The following is a 16949-nucleotide window of genomic DNA, read 5'->3' on the forward strand; positions in this document are numbered from 1 at the left end:
GGACTTTAGCAGATATATAGGCAAATATGGAATTTAAGGCTGATACCAATAACCAATAACGCTTTAGAATTGGACTTTACCAGATATATAGGCAAATATGGAATTTAAGGCTGATACCAATAACCAATAACTCTTTAGAATTAGACTTTAGCAGATATATAGGCAAATATTGAATTTAAGGTTGATACCAATAACTCTTTAGAATTGGACTTTAGCAGATATATAGGCAAATATGAATTTAAGGCTGATACCAATAACCAATAACTCTTTAGAATTGGACTTTAGCAGATATATAGGCAAATATGGAATTTAAGGCTGATACCAATAACCAATAACTCTTTAGAATTGGACTTTAGCAGATATATAGGCAAATATGTAATTTTAGGCTCATACCAATAATCGATCATTTTTTAAAATTGGACTTTAGCAGATATATTGACCGATATGGAATTTAAGGCTGATACCAATGACCAATAACTCTTTAGAATTGGACTTTAACAGGTATATTGGCCAATATATAGGCCAGTGTGGAATTTTAGGCCGGTACCAATAACTCTTAAGAAATTGGACTTTAGCAAATATATAGGCTGATATGGAATTTTAGGCAGAGACCATTAACCGATAACGCTTTAGAATTGGACTTTAGCAGGTATATTGGCTGATATATAGGCCAATATAGAATTTTAGGCCGATACCAATAACTGATAACGCTTTAGAATTGGACTTTAGCAGATATATAGGCAAATATGGAATTTAAGGCTGATACCAATAACCAATAACACTTTAGAATTGGACTTTACCAGATATATAGGCAAATATGGAATTTAAGGCTGATACCAATAACCAATAACTCTTTAGAATTAGATTTTAGCAGATATATAGGCAAATATTGAATTTAAGGTTGATACCAATAACTCTTTAGAATTGGACTTTAGCAGATATATAGGCAAATATGAATTTAAGGCTGATACCAATAACCAATAACTCTTTAGAATTGGACTTTAGCAGATATATAGGCAAATATGGAATTTAAGGCTGATACCAATAACCAATAACTCTTTAGAATTGGACTTTAGCAGATATATAGGCAAATATGTAATTTTAGGCTCATACCAATAATCGATCATTTTTTAAAATTGGACTTTAGCAGATATATTGACCGATATGGAATTTAAGGCTGATACCAATGACCAATAACTCTTTAGAATTGGACTTTAGCAGGTATATTGGCCAATATATAGGCCAGTGTGGAATTTTAGGCCGGTACCAATAACTCTTAAGAAATTGGACTTTAGCAAATATATAGGCTGATATGGAATTTTAGGCCGATACCATTACTCGATAACTCTTTAGAATTTGACTTTAGAAGGTATATTGGCTGATATAAAGGCAGATATGGAATTTTAGACCAATAACCAATAACCGATAACTCTTTAGAATTGTACTTTGGCAGATATATAGGCCACATATGAAGTGGTTCAACCAGTGAAAATAATACATAGTTTATTGGTTTAAAAATATTGACCTAATTTGGTTATCTGACTGATAAAATTAAATATCATTCATCTGCTGATATCGATATGGACACCGCTATATTGTGCATCTCTGATTCTATGTGGTTATTTTTCGCAACCATATTCACTCCTAACAATAAGATTGCATTTATATAAAATCATCAGATGTGTAAAGGATGACACTCAGCTTATTAAAATCACACTTCTTTTGACCAAATGAGATCCTGCAGCACACGATGAATGCATTTACTCAGTTGAGTTCATTTGTTCACAAGGCTATAAACAAGTTGATCCTAAATGCTGTTGTCTGTCTTTTTTGGCTGCTTATGCTTTACTTTTTGGTGCAACAACTACATTTTTCAACTAAAATAAATTCCTGAAAATCAGGTGTTGATAGTTGCACTTGTATTAAATAATCAAACGTGTATAAAATCAGACTAAACTTATACATTGCACTTCCTTTGCAAGAATCCAATCCTCCAACCCACCCACACACACATACACACACAATCACAGAACATTTATTTACTGAGAGATCATTTGTTCACACGGCTATGTTCATGGTGATGCTAAACACAGCTGTCACTGATTCTATAACTGATTCAATTGATCCTATTTGCTCATTTATGAGAGCCACAACCACATTTTGGATCCAAATTAATGCCAGAAAACTAGATGAGGACAGCTGTGCTAATATAAAATGATCAAAATGTGAACATCAAGTGTGATGTCAAACAATCGTTCAAATATACTTGATGCCACTCAGAAAGATTGAGATTGAAAGAAAGCATATACTTGCTAAGCAGAGGTCATATGAGAGCAACAACCACATTTTGCAACCAAGTTCACGCCTGGAATTCAGAAATTGAGTTGCGTTTACATAAAATGATCAAATGTGTATAAAGGCCAACACTCTGACCAAATTAAATACATTTAACACACAAAAAACATTTATTTACTTAACAGATGGGCATGCTAATGCTAAAGATAGTCATCAGTGCTCTTTTGACTAATTTGTTTTATTCTATTTAGTCATAAGAGATTAAAAACCGCATTTTGAAAACAAATCCACTCACTCATGAAAATGAAAGAGTGATTAGCTGCATTTATATGAATCATGTGTGTGTGAAATCAAATTGAACTCAGACAACACACTTCTTTTAATAAAAACCCCTTACATTTAATGATTTTCTGGGTACTTACAGTGCTTTACAGATGCTCAAATCGAATCCTCCACATCAATAAAGCATTTAACTATTCATCGGTGATCGTTCGCCCATTATCTAGATTCATATAGATGCTTATTTTGACTCTATAAATGCTCAGTTCAAGAAATGTGAACAAGAAAAAAAAAAAGACTGAGCATTGCAATTACCTGTAAAGCCGTTTTAAGCGCATTCAAATGGCATTTCTCAGTGAGTAGGTGGCCTAATAGATTTCACAATTTTCCAAATGCACATCTATCTGTCACCACGCTTTAAGTCATGAACGTCCCTGGCATTTTTGTGAGCGATACCTGGTGTTATCTCAAAGGTCACAGAGAGCGAAGGCATGTAAAATAAAGCGGTTTTCATTTTCACAGAGTGACTCACACACACACAGCGACTGCACTGATGCCGGTTATTTAAACACACGTTTCCTTCGACAGTCAGCTACAACAGGAAACCATACATCATCAAAACATCAACCTTGAGTAGTGGGTCGCTATTTGTGGGTGTTTAAGCCACACTAGATCACTGAAAAGCAACAATAAGAGTAAGCTGTTAAGACAAGAAATTGATTTATGAAGCCGGCCAAAACCGCTGTGTGTGCATGTCAACTGTTGTAAATGTGCAACGGCAGCTAAAACTAGCATGGATTTTGTTTAAAATACTTTATATAAACAGGAGTTTCCTATAAATAACTAAATATATTAACCCTTTACTGGATAAAGAACCATATTAGACATTGATTACAGAATACATGATCAAAAGTCTTGTAATAACCCACTAACACGGTTAAAAAAAAAAGTATTTCAATAGCTAGATGTTTCCATCCAAACATGCAAATTACAGAAAATTGGATTATCCCATAAAACATTTGTGAACGAAACAACTTTTTAGATGTTGTGCTTTGTTCAATGGGGTCAGTTTGCTGTTTTGTCCATTAATGCCATCTCATCTGACCTATTACCTAATCTGTTAAACAAAATCACTTGATTTTGTGATACACATGCTAGATTTTATTCTATATATGTGTTTCCATCATAGTTTATGCACATTTTTTCTTATGGGATAAAAACTCAGTCCAACTCAGTTGTGCACTTTATTTATGTGCATTTTCAAAATCAACCCAGGCTCATTCTGAATACGTACCCCTGTATACATTTTTGGGAAGCGCCAAATATGTCCCAGGACCTACGTTTTTTTGTTTGCCTACAAGTTTTTGTTTTCTTGAATCTGCCAGAGGCCGCTCTGTTTGCTTTTTGATTTGAATTACTCTTGCGAGTGCCATTCGCGCCTGCCCTTCTCGCATAAATCCACCAGAGGCCGATGTCGACTGACTGACTGACTGACCGAAACCACAATGTTTCCTCTAGGATTTTTTACAGCTTTTACACAGATCCATTAACTACCAATGGCATTATTTCAATGACAAATGCTGTGAGCGCAGTATTACAAGTCGAGATTGTGTAATACAAGCATACGAATCTCTGTTTGTGCGCCGATTTCCTCTGTTCATGCACAAAACGTTTGCACGCCCTCAAATATATGCTGCTCTTGTGCAGATTTTCTTGAGCGCTCTCAAATTAACGCTGCTGAAGTGCGATTTAGTGCGTTTATGTAACAGGTATGTCTCCAACATTTCTTAGATTTGCTAGGAATATTTATAGGTCTCCAGGAATATATAGGTCTTTATAGGAATATTTAGGTCTCCAATAGACCTACAGAGCGGCATTAATGTGTCATGAAGTAAAGTGAAACGGTTATAAACTCCAGCAAGATAAAGTCATTGTGTACAGACCCATAGACCTTTATCTATAAATAAAATATAATTATATAAACTGTGTTCATCTTAACTAAAAGCTACGTCGTGTTTGCTAGCCTCACACATCACGCACCTGTCAATCAGTCACTTAGCATGTCACCTTAAAGGGTTAAACAAATAACGCACAGCACTTCTACGATTACAGAAAAGTTTGCGCTGTTATAATTCACTTACCTTTTAATATGTTTTGGTGTGATTTATAACCCGCTATTAAAAACCAACGACTGAATGATTTGAATGAGAAGCTGTAATGTAGCTGTAGCGGGATGAATTTTGGTGTGGCGGCCCACCATGAAAGAATGAATGTAGCGGAAACCATGTCCCTAAACCCAAACGATAGTGTTTTAAAAAGCACCGATTGACCAGCGCCCACCCACTTCCCTAAACCCAACTGATAGTGTTTTAAAAAACAAAGGCGTCCCAGATTTTTACCACATTTTCAGATTTTACCACATTCTCACCCTATTATTTACTCCATTTTATTTTTTGGCTTTTGCTTTTTGTCTTCTCTGCATTCAGGAACCGTTCTTCGCTGGACTTAAAACCCAGTCGTCACGGTCAACTCCGCTCTGCGTCTCAAATCTTCCAACTCAGCGAGTCACTGGATAAAGTAACAGCGTTCATATGGAGGTAAGCGGTCAGCTGCTAGCACAAAAATGAACGACATCATATTGCCCTAAAGCGTTCGTTTTAAAGACTAAACGCAGCCAAACGTTTCTCTAGGTACATAATTCGCAATCTCCAGAAATGTATATAAAGGGCTACATTTTCAGAATGAGCCTATGTTCTTTAAAATTAATGCACATTTGCCATTGATCATTCTTTTATGCAATATTTTAAAATACACATGCAATTAAGTGGATGGAAACATAGCTATCGAGTAGGGTTTAAGTTTTATAAATTGCGAATGGCAGTTCATGCAGTTGAATATGATTACGAATACATTGCACAGTTTTAATGCAGAGTTAAAAAATTGATTATTAGAACTAATCAATCATATCTGTAACTTAACGAAGACTTCCCCTCCCATTTTAACAGAAAACATAAGCACACACTGGTTTGGAGCAACATGAGGACAGATAAAAAACAATGGTATTATTTTAGATGAACTGTTGCAAAGCACAAAAGTTTAGATGACTCCTATCGCTCGTAAAAAAAAAAAAAAAAAAGACAGGCTAATTGCTTTAATTTGGAGGCCCAAATCATCAAAAACGATTTGCTTTCATGAACAAACACCTTTGATGTCGAAACCCAGAGGCTTGTTGAATTGTGTAACATCGAGCACAGATAAAAACCTTCCGAATGTCTGGATCTTGATATGCACTCAGAAACAGACGGAACAGGATGCTGCAGTCACTGTTATAAAAAAAGCACCGTGTCCCAGGCAAAGCTTTGCTCAACTGATTGCATAATGCCATCGTACTGCAGTCAGGCCTTCAGAGAATCTACAGCCTTGCCAGCGAGGCCCGTTCACAGAATAAATGTGGAGAACAATAGAAAGGCAGTGAAGCAGACTTCAGCACACTACAATCATCTGCAAAGAGACATTACATTCGAACATGCTTTAGAGCGATCGCAGAGATCCCTCTGGAGTAAAAGCATCCAAACATGTTATTTTGTTTGCAAGTTAAAAGCTTGGACAATGGGTGGTTTAAACGTCCGAAAAGAGACAGAAAAAGACCAGCGCATCTCAACTGGTAGCTCTCTTCTAGCAGAAAACCAGATGAAGTCATAGACGGTTGGTGACAAAATAAGATTATCAGATTAAATGAATATAAAGACATTTTCCATCTTTTATCCCAAACAAACAAAAGCCTCCTCAATCATTCTGGCACAAATTAACCGGCCACATCATCTCAAATCCATTCACATAAGCCAGACGACATTAAATACAGTTTCACATTACTAACTTTAAGTAGTTGAAGTTTCAGTGTTTAGTTTTAATCCATTATGTTAAACTATTTCCGTGCTGTTAGGTCGCAATGTCATGCTCGAAAGCAAAGATTTTAAGCAGTCATGTAGCTTTGCTAGAGCTTTTTCTAACAGGGAAAACTAACCACAGATCGTTAGGCTAGTAAAATAAACAAGCTTATCAAGAATCAGAAAAAGAGAAAGCATTTCCCATTATTCTAACAAACTAAATCCACTATCATCACTACATGGATATGAGACATAGGAGTGCAAAGCCAAGAGGGACAGCTTTTCTCACATGATCTCTGAATGGCCATTGATAAAATCAGACATCTTGAAATAATTACACATTAATAACTTTAGGTGCTGTGTGAACCTTCTATTCATTTCATATCTTATGAGTAGAGCCAGACGGAATCTGCCGACGTTTTTTGCTATTTCTGCGGAGAATTTTGATAATCTGCGGATTTCTGCTGAATTATTTTGGGAATATCATGACTAAAACCTTAATATGCGAAATATTTCTTTTTACTTTTATTTAATGTTTATAATGCAAATCCAATTAGATCCACTTTATAAACAAAGCAAGTCTCTCATATAATATCTCTACTAAAAGACAGAAAATATTACTGTACAAACTGCATTATACATAAATCAGATAAACATTTTCATATTAGTCAATAATATTGCTGTAATTAATTTAAAAACTGAATAAATATAAATTTACACACTTTACTCAAGTAAATAAACAGAATTAATGATGGGCTGAAAATCTGCGCGTGCAGATTCTGTGTGGCTCTACTTATGAGTAACAATTTTAACACATTTTAGTCATTTATTGATGATAGTGAAATAAAAAGCGTATTAAATATTCAAAAGGAGAAAAGAGCATTTTCATCTTTGCAATTAAACAAAGCCAAACCTTATAATAAAACCCTCACTCATCTGTTACACAGTAGAAAATAGCCACATTAGAGCAATACCAAGATGAGCAGGTTGTGTAACCACCTTAGCCTCCAGAATAATGAACAAATCTAAACTACGGGTTGACACTACTATATTTTGATGGTTTTGGACATGCGGTTTTCCATTTAATTTGCTTAACTGTTTTCTAATTCTGATGCTACTTTTTATTATTAAATGTTAGTCTTAACTTCGTGTCCCTTTGATTTATCTGGGAACCTCTAAGTCTCTAAGACTAAAAGTTTGTCTGTTAGCCAGGACAAAGGAAATGCAATCTGCCTTTTGGTAAAATAATTTTGTATTTTTTGTCCTTTTTAAAATTTGTTTATTTAATTACAATTTAATTTGGTTATTTTTATTATAATTTTTCATGTGGGGGTCAGGGTGTAAATTATGAGCGATAGATTTTGTCTTATTACTCAATGTAAATTTCTGATCTGTTTTTGACTGAAAACATTCAATAAAAATATATTTGTAAAAAAAAAAAAAAAACAATAAACAAAATAAACGTTGTGTCTTAGACTGTGTCCACTGAATCGTTTTTGCTAAGCTGTGAGCGTGTTTGCAGCATTATTTTTTTCAGTCGGTTGCTACGATATAGGGTATCCCTGCTGTACCATTACAAGCTGGAAGTCTTTAGCAGATTATTTGTTCACAGTTGCGTGGTATTGTCCCTCCCCTCCTCTACTGTGATTGGACGACTAGCTCAAAAGTGACGCTGATAGATGCTGCATTTTTCAGCAATGCAGCTATGGCCGGAAGTTAACAAGAATTATTTATAATAATTATTAAAATATCCTTTAGTTATGTTTTATTAACGCTAGGCATGTGCCGGTATCACATTTTCATGCTGCGATTAATTGATTGAGCTTTTATCACGGTATACGGTATTATCACGATATTGTAATTTTACTAGAGAAACAGGTAAAAAAAACACAAAAAACTTCAGTTTCGTCAACTTAGTAACTTAATAACTTTTAATTAACTAAAAGTACTTCAAACATTTAAATACAAATAAATATAAATAAAACAATACACAATATAAAAGTAAACTTGAGCAATTATATCAAAGTGAATGTGCAAAGGGAAACCGTCTTCGATCAGCAATCGTGGAATGAACTGCCAACTATTCCAGCATATTTTATGCAGCAGATGCCTTTCCAGCCACAACCCACTATTGGAAATCACCCATACACACTCATTCACACACACTCATACACTACAGCCAATTTAGCTTATTCAATACACTATTCACTCAGCCTATATTCAATAATAAACATAACAAAAACTGCCTGCTAATGCATGGGTAAATCTTCAAAGGGAACAGTGTTACATTTTAACCTTTCACCTCATCCTGCTTGCTGTTTCACTATCTAAACAATGAAAACATAATATAAGTCAAATTGGTTTCATTTTGATATTATGATTAACAGACAACAAACAGCTTCGTGTAGCTGCATATTTTTATGAGCATCATCTTCACACTGCATATTTATAACAAAACAGGGCTTAAATATAACTGTCTCCTTTCATTTCCATTGAAAAGAATGAACTTTACCCTGTCTCTTTTGCAGAATATCAGTTTTAATAACCAATAATGGCCATTATAACAGTATAACGTACATTAAATTTAAACGATAAAGGTTAGCAATCAGTCAATGTGCAGAATCAGTGTATGTGGTTACATAAATTAATATATTAGCTTATCTTTGCACTCAGCCAAAACAGTTAACTGAGAACAAGTGATTCAAAAGACATAAGAATTGTTAGATAGAGACAACAAGATGAATTCAATATCACGTTTAACAACTATAGTGAGATGAGATCACCCAGCAGATGAACTGTCTGACATGCACTGACACCTGGGGTTTATGCTTACCCGCTGAACTAGTGGCTGCAGCTCTGGGCAGAGAGTGTGTGGTCACGTGATTTGCGTTTTAGCTGTGTACTAGAATGAACAGAGAACTTTTCAGAATCGCTAAATGAAACGCCAGTGTATTTCCCGCGATTTCTCTGCGCCTCCCTTGCGTTTCTTCTCTCTGACTCTCGACTATTTTGACAAACACACAGACGACGCACGCTCACACGGAGTCCAAAATAGGAGTTTGTGATTGGGCCAGCCCAATGTCAATACCGAAAAGAGCCAATGGGCTGCAGAGTGTCACATGGACCGGCCCGGTCTGTCTGTCTGGGAAAAAAAGCATCTACTTTCAGAGAGTCACAGATCACAGCAGCGTCAATCAATAAGGCAGAAAAAAACGATAGGCTGCTAAGCCTTTTATGGGCCGATCAAATCATAAGACGATGATCAGCCCAGCCCAAAAAGTACGTCGGCCCACCGGGAAAGTGCCCGGTCTGCCAGATGGCCAGTCCGCCCCTGCGTGTGAGGACCCTGCATGCACACAGGGCTTCTACATGTGGGGATTGTTTACAGAGTTTCAGAGTGCGCATCAGTTCTGCGCAGCATATACGCAGTGTTTCTTCAAGCGGTTGATGGAAAATAAGCTAAGGCGCGTTCTAAGAATATAAATTCGGATCTATTATTTTTCACGGTATTTTGAAGTGCCCGCGATAACAATATCGTGCATATTCATTACCGTGATTTATCGCATTACCGAATACCGACAAGCCTAATTAACGCCTACCCCTACCTCAACCCTGAACCCAACCATCACAGTAATGTAAAAACAGTAATTATGCAAATATAGAATTGATATTATTTATTTAAATTACCCATTAAATTGTGTCTTATTAACATCTAGCCCAACCAGAAACCCAACCCTCACAGTAATGTAAAAACAGTAATTATGCAGGGTATTATTCATATTATTTATTAAATTACCCATTAAATTGTATTTTAATAATGTCTACCCCAACCTTAAAACCAACACTCACAGTAATGTGAAAATATGAATTACCGTAGCACAGCGTCACAAAAATTCTGCTATATTGATGTGCGTATCCGCAGCTGTATCCCTTCTAGACTTTACCCCACAATGCAGACACTCTTATAGATGACTACAGAAAACAAATGCTCAGCTTGAGGAAAAAAGTAACGCTTGCCTTAAAGGGATAGTTCATCCATAGTAGGAAAAACAAATACCATGGAAGTCAATGATTACAGTTTTCCAGCATTATTAAAAATATCTTCTATTATGTTTAACAGAAGAGAAAAACAAGCAAGTGAATGGTGAGTAAATGATGACAGGATTATTATTTGGGTGAGCTATCCCTTTAAATCAAAACAGCAAATTTTGAAGCACTTAAGTGGATTTGTTAATTAAAAGAGCATTACCTCTTGGCACTGGTGGAGAGTTTGGCTGCGGTTTTACTGGAGATCTTGGTCTCTTTCTTCTTGGGCGCAACCAGATCCCGCTCCTGCTGAGGAGGTGCCGTCTCCCGCTGCTCGATATCTGAACTCCCTCCGCTTGTGCTGGGGCTATCATCTGGTCTCTGCACCTCACTAGACATCTTGGCCCTGGAAAAACAAGCGGATTCACACACGATTACATTAGCCGGCTGCCGGGGTGAAGTCACAGGGGTATGAAGTCGATAGTTGTTTTAATTACAGCTGTGCTGAATTAAGACAAATAAAACAGTGATTTTGAATTGGAGTAGAAGGCAGAGAAATTGGATTAGCTATTGCAATGATTGTTTTTTATCTCTATGAAGTTAATTGTAGGTCTGAATATTGAGAATTAATAAACATCATTTATACTGCAGCTTAATTTATCATAGCATTCCCTTTCAAGAGTTCACACTTAGCGGATGATTGATTATAAAGCTTGTTTGGCATGCTGTCCCTGGAGAGAGCCCTGAGCTCATAAGATCCTCGAGCCCGGGGCTCCCTCTGGTTTGCAAGGCAAGAGGGGAGTTTGAGCTTAGGTAGATCTTGAGAATTCTCCTGCTGAAGTAGCTAATAAACAGATAATGATTGCCCCTAAAGAGATAACTACTTACTAGAAGCATGTCTACGGTGCCGATTTGGATTAGTCAATTAACTTAAGTTGCATGTTTTTGGACGGTGGGAAGAAACGAGGGAACCTGGGGGAAACCCACGAGCACGGGGAGAACGTGTAAACTCCGCACAGAAACGTTGGCTGGCTTGGTAAGGACTAGAACCAGTAACATTCTTGCTGTGAGGCAACAGTGCAAACCACTGGTCCACCATGTCACCCAACTAGGACAGGAGGAGGAGTAGAGGTGGAAGAGGGGATTCTTCAAAATGAAGATGACTGTTATATGGAACTTAGGGTGTTTATAGTGGCTTAGGAATCGTCTGATTGGTGAATCATAAATTAATTAATGCGGGACCAACTATGGCCGGAAGTTAACAAGAATTATTTATAATAATTATTAAAATATCCTTTAGTTGTGTTTTATTAACGCCTACCCCTACCTCAACCCTGAACCCAATCATCACAGTAATGTAAAAACAGTAATTATGCAAATTTATAATTTATATTATTTATTTAAATTACCCATTAAATTGTATTTTATCAACATCTACCCTTGTGCACCGTTCAAATTTACTACCCTTTTGTTATGTTCGGGATGAAAACATCCACTAAATTAAACTGCTGTAAAAATGCACCAGATAAATATTTTTTTTAATTTCTTTTGCATAAATCTGTTAATGAACCTCAGTCCTGATCAAAATCACTAAATGTTTTTAAAAAATAAAGGATTTTAGTTGCGAAGTTCACATGATGTCACTGATTTGGAGAAAAAAAACACACGGAATTACATATTTTTGTATAAAGTAATTGTGGACTGGATTTTTTCACCTTTCATCACAGTCTTGGACATGTGAACGATTAGTAACAACATTGGCTTTGATGCATTGTTAGATTTTCATTTTCTTCTCCCTAATTTACTGTTGGTGGCTGCTTTTGCCCCATTGACTTTCATTATAAGCATGTGCTTATACACAGTCTTTGTTTTTGTTTACTCCATGTAGTTCTCAGAGCTGAGATGCATTTTTTTATTTTCTCAGACACATCAAGGTAAGTGCGTAAAGGTCACTCTCACACACTCACAGACACATACACACACATTTTATTTTGCTGTTATAATCCATATAAAATCCAGAAACTAAGCTTTTTTGTGTGTGCACAGGCTTATCTAAAAAGTTAATGGTGCCAACTGATAGTAAAAATTACAAATTTTACCTCTTCCTAACAGGGAAACCACCAACAATCAAAAATGCGTAATTATATGGTGTCATGGTTTTGTAATAAAAAAACATGGTTATAATACGAGTCAATGGGGCAAAACAGCCATCAACAGTAAATTAGGGAGAAAAAGAATGAAAATGAATCATAAACAATGCATCAAAGGTTATGTTGATTCACATGTCCAAGACTTTGATAAAAGGTGAAAAAGATCCGGTCCACAATTAGTTTTTATATTGAAAATACCTCATTTTGTATGTTTTTATTTTTTTTATTTTCACCAAATCAGTGACACCATTTATGAATTTGGCAATTAAAAGAATTAAAATCCTGAAATATTCTAAGCAATTTATTAGTTTTGATCAGGACTGAGGTTAGTTAACAGATTTACGAAAAAAAAAATATCTGATGAATTTTTACAGTAGTTTAATAAGTGGATGTTTTCATCCCAAACATAACAGCATAACAAGGGTAGTAAATTTGCCCAGAGTGTATCGTTGAGTTTTTTGTTTAAAGCATTTTCTCAAAATGTGTGTCAAAAGATTTGTCACCAAAAATCATCCTGTTAGCTGAAACACAGAAGACGTTATGACCAAATTAAGACACAAAATCACCCCAGAGTGGATGAAAACATCCCCAACAGTACAGAGTTGTATTTGCTTAAAGGCTATTGCCTCAAATCAAAGAAGATTCTATTATCATCCTCAATGTTGCATTTATATAAGCCTCTTGTGTAAATATAAGCACAGATTTTATCTTAGAAGTCTGCATATGAATAAAGGTGATTTATTTTTTATTTTTTAAATCATGCATATGGCAAAATAAATAAAAAAAATCAGTGACAGATTAAAAAATAAATACAAACCCTATCATCAAAATAAAATATAACTTTGAACACTTCCAGTAGTTTCATTGTGTCTAACCTCATTTGATTAGATTTTCCATATGCATGTGTGAAATAGAATATGATTTAGTTTTAATGCAACACTATCATTTTAAAGTAAAAAAAGAGATTTACATAAATGCAAATTATTCCAAATAACAAAATGATATGTTAAATATTTGATGCTAATGCTATGCACATTCTGATAGGCACGAGTCACTTTTCTCAGGGTAATCAGTTATCAAATGATGGATCATTTCCCCCCTTATTGGATTTTCCTTTCTCACTTAATAATAAATGTCCAATTATAGTGTTAGAGATAATGAAAATTCATCATTTACACACCCTTCACTTGTCACAAATCTGATAGTTTCTTTTCCCTCAAACTCAAAAGATATTTTCAACAAATAATAATATAAATGTAGCCACTGACATCTATAGTATTTGTTTTTCCTACTATGGTTGCAAATGTTTTACCATGTTGCAACATTCTTCAATATATCTGTTGTGATATTGCTGTTGAGTATTGCGATTAAACAAAACATCTTACAATATAACACTTCCCTAGAAAGGAAATGCAATTATTTAATTGTTTTTAAATCATGTATTTATTTCAAAATACTAAAATAAACAGGTGGTAAATTATTTTTGCATCTAGTTCACACAAATAAAAAAATGTCAAGGTGCAAACATTTAGTCTTTTGACACTGAATATCATTGTAGCCTGGTTTAAAAGCAAAAATACACGTTTAAGATTAGTAAATGTAGCAAGTAAAATAATTGGTGAGAGACAAACACCTCTCACTGATTTATTTATATCAGCGACAAAAAAAACAACCCTCCACCATTGTGGAGGACTCTTCCTATGCTTTACATGGTTCCTTTAAGTTACTTCCCTCTGATAGACGGTATAAACTCCCCTTAGCAAAAAAGGTTAAGTGAAAGAAGACATTTACTCCCACTGCCATTGGGTTTTATAATCATTTTTTAGGGGTTTTTCACCTTCAATTTGTATAGAACAGTCAGTGGTGGATTTAGGCATGGGCAATATGGGCGATTGCCCAGGAGGGCATCTTGCTGAGGGCAGCAGGGGGAGATGGTGCAAAAGAAAACAAAAACAAAAACGTGCTCCGGTAAAAATCATAAGTGCCTCAGTATGCTTTGAGATACGATTTATTTTATGCAAGTGTATTAATCCCAATAATGGTAGGCTAATTCCAGAATAAAGACGTTAGGGGCCATTCATATTTGGCATGTGATGTAACAACAAGTTAGCTTTTTCTCTATGTGCAACAAAAACAACGCTGGTGCAAGCAAACTGACGCATGCGCACAGAGAACCATTCAGGCGCCTTACACACTCCGCTCCTGATCCCAGTGTGAATCCCAGTTGTTTACATGCACGCCGATAAAACACGCTCCGCTCATGCTCATACTTTGACACGAGGTGTCGGCACGCAGCGAGTTTTGCTAGTTGACAAAACTGAAGTTTATATAATTTGATGATGATCTTATTTTGACTAAGCATGGCTCTGAAGCAGAAAGTAGGGATAAAGAGTCAAGTAAGTAAAACTACATTAAGTTTTAAAACTACATTAATTCTCGGCAATAATTACTACAATAATTGAGTCACGTCTAAGATGAACTGATAGATAATTCTATTTTTAAAAATGTTGTATTTAATAGAATTGTCAAAATTAATATTCATGCAAAAGATTTCTGAAGTGATCTTAACATTTCACTCCAGTTTTGTCTTTACATTGTTTTCCAGTTACATGTAGGATTGATTTCTGTTATTTATTTAGAATAATAATTGTACAACAACAGTAATAAAAATAACAATATTAATAATAATATTAATAATTTTATTTATAATAAATATTAATATTTGTAATTCCAGTTCTGGTTTTGTCTATCTATATATATATATATATATATATATATATATATATATATATATATATATATATATATATATATATATATATATATATATATATATACACTGCCACTAAGAACAGTGGAGGTTACAGACAGGAAAGTGTGGGGAGCAGAGAAAGGGGATGGCTCTGCAAAGGACCTCGTGCCAGGAACTCGGGTCCCCGTGAGCACCATGGTGCTATATGTCGGCGCACTTAACCACTAGGCTATTGGCACAGAGTCCATTGGTTTTTAAAATAATTGCGTAAGTGTATTTGTTTTGTTCTTGTGTGTGAGCCTAAGTCAAAAGACTACTGTCTATCCCACAGGGGTTAGAAAATTAAGTTAAACCTCAGCAGATATTCTGACTCTGATTGGCTGTGGTCCTTTTCCTCTCTCATCTTGATTCCCGCTATTAGTATTTATTTTCAGTTTTGGCTTCACCTTTGGGTAAATAAATTAATAAATGTAATTTATCACACATGTATTGCATACATATTGTGCAGCCCTAGTTTAGAATTACCTCATGGTGCGTAAATGTAGAGTACATTTCATTTTTTAGGTGAACTATCCCTTTAAAAAAACAATCGCAAACAGCACAACACATGGACTTTAGTCATCATACAGTACAGTGGTGGCCCCATTTTTCATTCAGAAGGCATTTCCTGTACAGTCACAGGAAGTACACTGAAATAAAATAATACTATTCTCTCAAACGTTTGATCGGTGAGATGTTTATCTGATCTGTGCGGGTGATGCTGCACTTTTCAGACAATGAGGAGAAATTCTTTCTGATGTTATCAGGAGAAACAGCAGCGAGGGGAAAACCCTCTGATCACACAAGTCCAGCTAATAAATGCCTATGAAACCTGCGCTCTCTCAGCTCAGCGTTTAAACCAAGATAAAACATGAACGCAGAGAGAGAATGGAGGCATACTGAGAATAGAGAGATCACTTCAAAGATGGCCAAGTCGCCGAGCCAGGTGTTCATGGGATAAACTGGGAGTCAGGTCATCTCTTTTTTAGATCCAAGTCGTAAATGATCACAGATACCCCAACAGGAAGGTATTAACACTTCTGAGAGTGGATTTTACGGGTCAACTCGTTTTGTGATAATGTGGGAAATGAGTCATAAAACATTTAAATTGCCGCGCACACGCAGCCATGCCAGAGCGTTAATAGCTCCAAATCCAAATACAGTGCGTTTTTTAGACACAATACTCCCCGTTTACGCTCCTGCTTGAGTTATTTGCCTTCAAACCGAGAGGGTTTCATTCCAGTCACTGATAAATCACATCAACGTGTGAGTCTCAGATTCTGTTTAGCGACCTTTAGTCCCTGGATCACTCATTCAGAGGTAATGTATCTTAATGCTTAAGATCTGGACTGAAATTAAATGGCTAAACCTCACACGGCCCACATGGAGAGAGCAAGAAACGCAACTCAATATTTCAGTGTAGTTATGCTGCTGTTTTAACATTTTAAGCATGCAGAAATGAATATTTAGGAGAAATAATGTGAATCAAATATTTACTGGGAATAAAATCCTACAGGTATG

At 35.6% G+C, this 16949-nt stretch overlaps 1 protein-coding gene across 1 annotated transcript in view; it reads right to left on the minus strand.

The window, feature by feature from the left end:
• ube2e2 (ubiquitin-conjugating enzyme E2E 2) overlaps nucleotides 1-16949 on the minus strand; it is a 55244-nt gene that overhangs the window by 35068 nt on the left and 3227 nt on the right. Inside the window, exon 2 of the mRNA XM_056475710.1 lies at nucleotides 10711-10893. Coding sequence (XP_056331685.1) covers nucleotides 10711-10886 — 176 coding nt within the window. The 5' untranslated portion in view covers nucleotides 10887-10893. The remainder of the gene's footprint in view (nucleotides 1-10710; nucleotides 10894-16949) is intronic.

This window comes from Danio aesculapii, chromosome 16 (assembly GCF_903798145.1).
Source record: "Danio aesculapii chromosome 16, fDanAes4.1, whole genome shotgun sequence".
In the NCBI taxonomy this organism is placed as follows: domain Eukaryota; kingdom Metazoa; phylum Chordata; class Actinopteri; order Cypriniformes; family Danionidae; genus Danio; species Danio aesculapii.